The sequence below is a fragment of the Apteryx mantelli genome, chromosome 30 (genome assembly GCF_036417845.1).
Source record: "Apteryx mantelli isolate bAptMan1 chromosome 30, bAptMan1.hap1, whole genome shotgun sequence".
Lineage (NCBI taxonomy): Eukaryota > Metazoa > Chordata > Aves > Apterygiformes > Apterygidae > Apteryx > Apteryx mantelli.
In genome coordinates, this window is record NC_090007.1 from 6,570,541 (window position 1) to 6,580,034 (window position 9,494).

The window sequence follows — 9,494 nt, forward strand, 5'->3', positions numbered from 1 at the left end:
ACTGAAAAGCCATCCAATTCCACCTTGAACTATTTTAAATCCTTGTTAGGGTCTTACCCCAAAGCATATAGGAAGAGAGCAAAAAAAAAAAAAAAGATCCTATCGATGCTGTAGAGCAGGAAGCTTAGACCTGGCATCTTTGGAGATTCCTGCTCCAAACCCTTCCCCGTGCCTCGTGCAGGGGGCGTACACCCCCAGCCCTCTCCAGCGGGCCATGCGTGGGGGGGGGGGGGGCTGCTCTGAAGCGCTGTGCCCCGGCGTGGGAGGGGACGGGACTCTGTGTCCCGCAGAACCCAGGCCATGAGCCCTTCCTGCCTATCTCATCTCTATTTTTGTCCTAGCAAACAAAAACTGAAGGCAAAAGGGGGGGAGGGGGGAAACACCCTTGTCTGTGTCCCCAGACCTTCCAGATGTCTCACGAAGCCGGTGCCAGCCAGGGGAGACTCGGAAACCTCGGAGGGGTTTCTGGCCGGCAGCGGCGTGCAAGGGGCTGGGGAAGGCAGAGCCGGGGCCGGGCCGCCAGGGAGGGAGGCAGCCCGCTCGCGTTTGCTCTTCCACTCTTTCCAGTCTTGCTCCCACAGAGTAACTCTTATTTGTATGGCATAGACTTTTCTTTTTGTGAGTAAGCAATATGTTTTCAGGTTTAAATGGGAGGCGGGAGGGGGGTTCAAGGAAAACAAAAAAATGGGTAGAGCTCAAAAAAAATTAAGTTTTACTGTATAAAGTTCTGTGGCTTGCATCCCCGGCTGCACAGTAGCTTTAGAGTCCAGTTTTTCTAATATTTGTATTCTAATTTAATTGCTTTTAAATTTTCCAGGCCAAGCCACTGTTTGGAAACATCATGCTTCTGTTACTGCTTTCTGTTTGAGTTGGCCAGCTCTTCCTGTACATATGTTTTTTCTTATATCCTGTTTTTTTCTTTTTGTAAAGAGAAGAGAAAAAACAAAAGAAAATTATTTTTCTTTCCCTCAGTACACATTCTTCAAAGTTCAAATTATAGTGTTTGTTAAATAAAAAGAAAGATTTACATTTAATTCCTAGCATCTCTGCTTGTTGGATTTCCCCTGGTGGCGGCGGCCCCAGCCCACAGGAGCTGCCTTCGTTCGGAGACGGAGGGCCGGGAGGAGCGGGATGCTCTGGCTTGGCTGTGCCAACCTCCGTGGGGCTTCGGCTGCGCATCGGCCTCGGCCCTGGGGGACGGTGGCGGGCGAAGGGTGGCTCCTGCCCTCTCCATAGCGGATGCCAGGGGTTAAACGGAGTCCGTCCTGGGGCTTGGTGTGAGCTTGGCTGGGGCTTGCGTTGCCCCTCTCCGTGGCACGGTCACTCTGGGAGCCGCCTCTGTCCCTTGCAGTGGGCTAAAATCTCACCTTAAAGCCGCATACTGAATTTAGAGGCTTTTTAGATATAGTTCTACTTAGTAATTTCTACAGATGGAGGTGAAGACAGCTCTGCAGGCAGGCTGGGGTGCGGGCGCTGTGCTCGGCAGGGTGGCAGCCTCCGAGCGATGGCTCCTTTGCTCCCATCTTGCTTTAACATCTCTGTGCAAGAAATAACTGCTTTCCACAAGGACCAGCCCCATGGCAGCAGCAGGAGAGAAGCCAGCTGCCGTCATGGGGCTGTGCTGGGGCCCTTGCCCAGCTGCAGGCGTCAGCCCCAAAAGTAGACCAGGGCGAGGGCACGCAGGAAGGTCCGACGGCGTGCCAGGGCCTCTCTGTGCCTCCAGGACCCAGGAATCACAGGATGGTTGAGGTTGGAAGGGACCTCTGGAGATCATCTAGTTCAACCCCCCTGCTCAAGCAGGGTCACCTAGAGCACGTTGCACAGGATTGCGTCCAGGCGGGTTTTGAATATCTCCAGAGAAGGAGACTCCACAACCTCTCTGGGCAGCCTGTGCCAGTGCTCTGTCACCCTCACAGCAAAGAAGTTTTTCCTCATGTTCAGATGGAACTTCCTGTGTTTCAGTTTGTGCCCGTTGCCTCGCGTCCTGTCGCTGGGCACCACTGAAATGGGGGATGCACGGACCCCAAGCCCAGCGGGAGAGTCGAGGGGGGTGCAAGGCCCCGTGTCCTCAGCGCGACCGGCATCCAGGCTGTCCCCGCTGGCTCTTGGCACCTCGATGCCAGGCGGCTCCCCCAGGAATCGGCCTACGCCGATCCCCCAGGTGCCTTTTTGCAGAGCCTGGGTGAGCCAGGAGGGTTTCCTCGTGGAGACCCCGGGGCTCCTCACGCCCTTCCCATCCCCAGGCCATGCCACAGCGAGGGGACGGTGCCCCCACACCCCACTCTGCCCATCAGGTCCCTGGGCTCGACCCGGTGCTGCGTGGCTGAGGCCCGCCTCCCCCGGCCTCGCGCTCGCCACGGGCGCACCAGTGCCTCTCCGAAAATTCCTCCACCTCGAGCGGATTAATCATTTTATTTATTAGGCTTAAAAGCCAAATCCCGCTAAACCCAGGGCTTTGCCAGATAAACAGGCTGCTTGCAAAGGCAGCCCGTTTGTGAAAACACAATTAGCAAACCCTGTAATCTGCACTAATTATCGGGCCGGGCCGGAGGCCTCCCCCAGCGGGCGCCCGGCCGGCCGAGGTGCGGGGACCATAGCAGCTGCTGCCACGGGGCCATGGCGGAGACGGTGCCTGGCGCCCGGCGCCCTCCCGGGGCTTCCTTCACCATCGAGTCGCTGCTGGCGGAGCGGGGCCATGGGAGCCCCAGCGCCCCCCAGCCCGCTGAGGGGGCCCGGCCACCGCCAGAGCCCGGCAACAAGCCAGCCCAGTCATACATCGCCCTCATCTCCACGGCCATCCTCTCCTCGCCGGAGAAGAAGCTGCTGCTCTCCGATATCTACCAGTGGATCATGGATAATTACCCCTATTTCAAGAACAAGGTGAGAGGCCTGGGATGTCAGAGTCCCTTTGCAGACCCTCCTCTTCCTCCGCGCTGTCACAGGATCCAAGCTGGGGAAATCGGGAGTGTCATCCAGGGGAAGCTGCGGCTGAGCCCCAGCTGACCCTGTGGTGCCTGGGCTGACGGACCCTGTGGCAAGGGGCGGCCAGGATTGGGGACAAACCTGCTGGAGCTGGCTTGACAACATGCCGCTCCGGTGACCCCAATGTGGTGGAGGGTCCGGTGGCCTTGCAGGGAAAGTCGTGTGCTGGTGTTGGGCTTCGGGGTTCAGCCAGGTTGGAGCGGAGGGGACCAGGCCTGGTCTGTTGCCTGGGTCAGATGCCTTTCACTCTGGTGCCTACTGATGTCCTGGAGAAGGCAGAGGGTGAGCAGGGAGACTGACCGGTGCAGAGGGCCTGGGGCCAACCCAGAGGGGCTGCGGGGGCCCCCCCGCGCTCGCTCACCACCCGTCTCGGCCCAGGAGAAGAGCTGGCGCAACAGCGTCAGGCACAACCTGTCCCTCAACGAGTGCTTCGTCAAAGCTGGCCGCAGCGACAATGGCAAGGGCCACTTCTGGGCCATTCACCCCGCCAACCTGGAGGACTTCGCCAAGGGCGACTACCACCGCCGGCGGGCGCGCAGACGCATCCGCAGGTGAGTGGGGCCATGGCGGCGGGGCGGGGGGTCCCAACCACTACCGGGGGTGGCTGATTTGGGGATGCTAGGGACCGCGGCGGCGGGGGCAGACGGAGGCGGTTCGGGACCTGACGCCGGTGCTCTCCTTGCAGGATGGCGGTGAACCTCGGCTACCACCACCCCTACGCCCTGTATGGGCTGAGCTGCTGCACAGGGCGCTGCTGCCCATGCTGCCCGCCAGCCCCGGGGCCCCTGCTGGCCCCCCCCACGCTGCTGCCCCTTGCCCTGCCCTGGCCGCTGCCCCCAAGGCCGCGTGCCTGGGCCTGCCCCCGGCCCCCCTTCCTCTAGCCCCCCCCAAAAAGCCCCCCCCCAAAAGCAGTCCGTCCCCCCAAACACATTAATGTCCCCTCCCTGCGGGACCCAGACACTCCTGGTACAGCTGGGACTTAGCCCCGGCGCAGGGAGGGGGCCGGTGCAGCCCCATTTGCCTGATCGACTTAAGCCTCCATTGCATTTCTGCGGCGAGGTCCCGCCCTAATTCCCCCCCCCCCCCCACACACACACTAATTGCTCCTGATGCCCCCTAATGAAAATCGCAGCTCCCAGGTGTTAAAAGTGGCATTAGGGCGTCTCATTAAGAAAGACGACTTGGCCACTTAATCCCAGCAGATAAACCCGAAAATCTCATAGCGGCCTCGAAAACTAGGAAGCTTATGACACAAACGAATCTTTTAACATTGTCGATGCCCTTTGCACAGGGAGCAGGCATCCCGGGGGGGGCCGGGTCGAGGCTCAGCTTGGCCTTGGTGATGGGAGCAGCAGTGGGTTTTTGGGGCCAGGGAACGTGGGGTCCTGGCCCTGGATGGGGGGACTCAGGGCACCTGGGTCCTGCCGCATTGCCACCCAGCCGTCTGCCTCAATTTTCCCATCTGTAGCCCTGGGCCAGGCGCCCCTGTCCCTGCTCTGAACCCCATCCCCGAAGGCGCCGGCAGCGCAGGTGGTCCCAGAGGCTCCCGAGGAGACGGCCATCTGCTGCCAGCCCCCACGGGGCACCTGGCTGCCCCCCGCTGCCCGGGCATCAGGGTCGCTCAGGCCCTAATCTGCGCAAAAGCAGGATTAAGGCCCGGCCTCGCTGTCTCGCACCTTGCCGCAAGTGGCTTAGCGTGTGCCATGCCGCTAGGGCTGGCAGCGGGATGGGGACCCTGTCAACGCCCCGGAGCTCATGTCTTGCCTTCAGAGCACAGCAAAAAAACAAACAAGCAAACATCTTAAAATAGGCCCAAAATAGAGGCCCGCCCCCCCCCCCCAGCACCCCGTGGCCTGGGCTGTGGCCCTTGATAAGCACTTCTGAGTCACAAGAAGACCAAACAGCTGTGTGCGTATTTTTAATATATATTTTATTTTTTTTAAAGCCCCCCCCAAAAGTGCATTTTTTATTATTTTATTTTTTTTTTTCTCGTCTCCCACACTTTATAAAGAACTATCAAAGTTACAATCTATGGAATGTCTTTTCTGTGCTTTTCTCGCCTCGCTCATTTACCCAGATACCACAAAAGTAGTTTACACATAAAACCGATGAACCTTGCGAGTGCTTTATATAGAGAATCTCTTTTGTTTTAATAGATTATATATAAAGACGCAGGAAAAAAAAAAAAAAAAGTGGCCCCATCTCGAATATCCTCTCTGCCTCCTGGCATCGAATCGGTTAGTTTCTGGGCAGGGGTTGGGATAACTGCTCATCTGCCCGCCCCAGAATAAAGTTGAATCTCTCGGTGTGTGTATATATATATATAATTTTAGAAAACATTACTTCAATGCAGCTTCTTGCTACTTTGTCCCAGGCAGTACAAACGCTAATCCCCCCCTTCCCATCCCTCCCGGTTCCTAAGAAAACTAAATCCTGTGACAACTCACTAACTGCTCTTTAAAAAGTGTTCCTCTTTTATTTAAATAAAACTTTCATAATAAATCGAAAATATAAATAGATATATATATATTTTTTTAAATAGTCGAATCAGGCCTCTCGCTCACTCCTGGGGGGGGGGGTTGGTTAAGCCAGGCAGTTTGGGGGGCCGGGATGCACTGCCGGGGGGGACCCTCCGCTGCGACCCCCCCCCCCCCCAGATGCTGACACAGAAGGGGATGGGGGGGGGGGAAAGAGAAATTAAGCCCTTTTCCTGCAGAAGAAAGATATTTCCCCCCCCCCTCCTGTCCCCTGGCACCCTGCCATGGTTCCCGCAGGTCTCACTAGTGCAAAGAGCAGCTGTGCCAGGGGCGTGGACCCCCCCACCACCACCCCAGGCCCTGGGGGTTATATATATATATATATATATATTTGTTTGTTTGTTTGTTTTGGAGGCGATTCGGGGTGTCCCCAGAGCCAAGGCAGCGTTGGGCTCGCTATTGGCCCCACGGACACAGGTGCCGGAGGGAGCCGGAGCGGCAAGGCCGGCCTGGCCCCCCCCCCCCCCCCATTTTCCTCTTCCCCTTTCCCACAAAAAAAGACCGGGAAGGAGCCCAAAGCGCCACCCGGCTACATTCAGCGGGGCCCTGGGGCCACCAGCCCGCGGCGGGGGCCTTCACGTCCTCCCGCCCGGCGGGAAAAGCCTGAACCGGCCCCAAAATGGCCGCCAGGCTCTGCGCGGCCCTGCCAGCGGTGCGAGGCTCAAGGCGCCATGTGCGCAGGTGCCCAGCTCTCGCGGCACTGCGACGGCACGGGGTGGTTTCTGTACCACGAAATCAAAGCAGGCAGAAATCACTCCTCTTTTTTTTTTTTTTTTTTTCCTCGCTGTGTGGCGTTCGTTTTGACTTTTACATTTGCTTTGAAAGGAGCTGGGGTTTTTTGTTTTATATCCATCTGGCCGCTATACGTGTGTATATATATATATATATATATATACACACACACACACGTATTTTTTATATATATATATATATATATATATATACACATACATATATATTTTTTCCTTTTTCCTCTCATTGCTTTCTCTTTTCCTGAAAAGTCGGAATTCAGCAGTATCTTTGGCAACACTTTATCACAACCTGAATTGGAAAAAAATAACGACGGCAACGACGACGAGAAGAAAAAATCAACGCTTATATACAGTCTACGATTGCGGGGAGGGGGGGGGCGCGGAGAGAGGCTCGCATGCACTATTATTTCCCTCACGGGCTGTTACGCAGATTAAAGGAGGTTAAGGCAGATGTACGCGGAGCCCGGGTCTCGCTCCGCGGCGCCGGGGCACAAATCGCTCGGGGAGGGCCAGGGAAGGGGAAGGGGGGGGGGGTCATTCGTATATATTTATTTTAGTGCAAACTCACCGAGGCTTGTGCTAAAGTGTCGCCAGCAAACGATGCCTCCATCTAGGGTGGTGGGGGGCTGCCACCTCCAAGCCCCCCCCCAGCTCGCTGCTCAAGGTGAAAGCCTGGCGGCTCCCAGCCCGGGTGCGGCATCTCCGCTCGGAGGAAATGGTCAGCCGGCGGCTCCCGGAGGCAGCGCTGCGCCCGCTGGGAGATGCCGGCAAGGGGAGGTTAGAGCCAGAGAGAGAGGCCGTGGTTACAGGGTTAGTGTGCAGGCAGCGACAGGGCGCCGCAGCCGTGTTGCTTCGGCGCGGCGCCAGGAGGTGGGGATGCTCTCTCTCCACTGGGAATCCTGAGACTATTTCTCTTTTTTTTTCTTTCCTTTTTTTCTTTTTTTTTCCTTTTTTTCCTTTTTTTTTTTTTTTTTTTTTTTGCTGTCCACATCGGGGTGGGATGAGAGGTTGGTTCATTTCCAAAGTGGCCGAGGGTGGTTTGGAGAGAAACACAAGTTTTAAAAGGGTGCTGGAGGGGGAGGGGGGGAAGAGGAGATGGGGAAAGAGGAGTAGTAACACAAACTAGAAAAGAGATACCACAACTTTTGATTACAATAAAGAACCTCAAGTAACTGTCTATTTACAAGTCCACGCTAGTTTTTGCATATGCAAGAGGTAGCCAGTGCTAAGCAGAGGTTCAGCCCTAGAAGTGGCGGTGGGTAAAACCCATCGGCGCCCGGGGCCGCGGCACCTGGTCACCCCCCGCCGCCCCCTTCCCTTGCCCCCCGAAGCTGGGGGGGCTCTGGCCCCAGCTCTGTGCTGCTCCAAGGCACCCACCAACTTAGGGGCTTTGCAAAATTCCCCCCCACCCCCCCCCAAAGCCTGGAGCCCTCCAGGAGCTTCGGCAACGAGGAGCTGCCTGCGGGGTTTATCTGGTGGCCCCAGATGGTTGCTGCCAGGGTGAGAGGGGATGGGGTGGGAGCTGCCGGCCCAGGCGGCAGCACTGGCGTCCGGCTGCCTGGCCGCAGATTGAGAGTGGCAGCCTTCGACACCCTGTGCCAAATTTGGGAGGGTGCATGGGGACCAAGGGTTTTGCTCGATGCTGGGAGGCCGGAGATGCAACGCCGGAAAATCGCCAGCAGAGCAAAGCTGCGGGTGGGCGAAGTGGCTCTTTGGCCCGGGAGGAGCACAGGGGCCACCAAAAACCATCTGCATCCCCCAGGAGCCTCCCCAACGCGCCATCGGCAAAGGGGCCGCAGCCGGGAGGGCTTTTCACTTGCGGGGTTCGCCAGAAGCTGCGCAGCCTCTGCCGACCCCTAACGGGCACCGTTTTTGGGGAAAAGCACCGGGGCGGCCTCTGCCAGGTGCTCTTCCCCAGCTGAGCGCCCCTGTCCTGCCAGGGGCACAGGCCGAGGCGTCCCCGGGAGGGAGCTGGGAGAGACATCTGGACTAGCACTGGCTATAAGACATTTAAGAACCAAAAAAAAAAAAAAAAAAAAAAAAACCAAAAAAACAAAAGGGGGGGCGGGGGGAGGGAGGGGGAGAGAAATGAACAATACACAAAAAAACAAAACAAAACCATGATTCCTGCCTAAAATTCAAGCTTCCGTTTTTGTGAAGTGCAATGACTTCTGAGGGTCTATTTTCAGGGCATGTCACAGAACCTAATTAGCATCGTTCCTCACACTGGACACCTTTCGGCTTTTATTACTCCATGAAATATATCTTGGATTCTGCCTACGGTATTTTTTTTTTAAATATATATATATATATACACATTTTTCTTACAAAAATAAATTTAGAATTTTTTTTAATAATAATTTTTTTCCGTAGAAGTTGGTTTCGACTTGTAAACATGTTTTGCTTTTGCTTTTTAAATTAAGATAAAGTGATCTCAAAGTACCCGTTCCATCGCAAAGTGCTAAGACTTCTTTTTTTTTATTTTTTTATAATGGTTTTTTATTTTTATTGCTTTTTCTGCATTAAATAAACATCCATCTCTCCCCCACCCCCACCACTCAGCCCTCCCCCCATCACACACTCCCCTCTCACTCCCTCTCCAAAATACATTCGGCCAAACCTGCTCTTGCTTTGAAAGTAAAAACAAACACCAAAAGGAGGAGGAAAAAAAAAAAAAGGAGACTCTAAAAAGTGCTTTCAAAATAAAAGGACTAAAATCTCTTTTCATTTCAAACTGTGCATTTAGAAAACAGGTGACTGGCTGAAAGGTGCCTTTTCTACCATCCTCTGCCAACCCGGAGGGGGATGTGCTATCACACTCCCATATATTCATCTTTATAGCCATATATCGTCTCTCTCTATATATATTTAGGAAATAGGGGCTGGGAGCAATCGGTGGGAGACGTCTGGGCTTGCGCCGCCAGGGCTGCACGCTGCCAGCGAAGCCACGTGTGGCCCGGATGCGTGTGACATGCACCGATGTAAGTCAGAGCTCAGCGCGTGCCCCCGAAGCAGCCTAAAACGGCCCCGCTGGGGCCGCAGGAGCGGGGTCCGGCCGCCCGCCACGCGCCTCAGCTCCCAGCCGGTCGCTCCCACAGCATTTTTTTATTTTTTTGGTACAGAAAGCGGGTGCTGGGCACCGCTCTTTCTCGCAGCTGGCGGAGGAAGAGGAGGAGGAGGCAGCGGGCCCCCGGCACCACACTTCCAGCGTCGGCGAGCCCAA

General features: G+C 55.8%; 1 protein-coding gene and 1 long non-coding RNA gene across 2 annotated transcripts; one reads left to right on the top strand and one right to left on the bottom strand.

The window, feature by feature from the left end:
* Positions 1–689: 689 nt before the first annotated feature.
* LOC106492197 (uncharacterized) lies at positions 690–1,059 on the bottom strand. Its single transcript, XR_001293946.1, has 2 exons — positions 1,029–1,059; positions 690–918 (listed from the first exon to the last, which is right to left on the bottom strand). It is a non-coding gene; the product is annotated as an uncharacterized lncRNA (long non-coding RNA).
* A 1,557-nt stretch (positions 1,060–2,616) lies between these two features.
* Positions 2,617–3,863, top strand: LOC136994563 (forkhead box protein L2-like). The gene is made up of 3 exons (XM_067313096.1): positions 2,617–2,880; positions 3,361–3,533; positions 3,668–3,863. Exons 1-3 carry the CDS (start codon positions 2,617–2,619, stop codon positions 3,861–3,863), a joined length of 633 nt encoding a protein of 210 aa, XP_067169197.1.
* Positions 3,864–9,494: the final 5,631 nt, after the last annotated feature.

Coding starts and splice junctions, on each gene's coding strand:
- LOC136994563 (XM_067313096.1), top strand. CDS start 2,617: ATGGCGGAGACGGTGCCTGGCGCCCGGCGCCCTCCCGGGGCTTCCTTC. Junction 2,881..3,360: donor ACCCCTATTTCAAGAACAAG/GTGAGAGGCCTG, acceptor GTCTCGGCCCAG/GAGAAGAGCTGGCGCAACAG. Junction 3,534..3,667: donor GCGCGCAGACGCATCCGCAG/GTGAGTGGGGCC, acceptor CTCTCCTTGCAG/GATGGCGGTGAACCTCGGCT.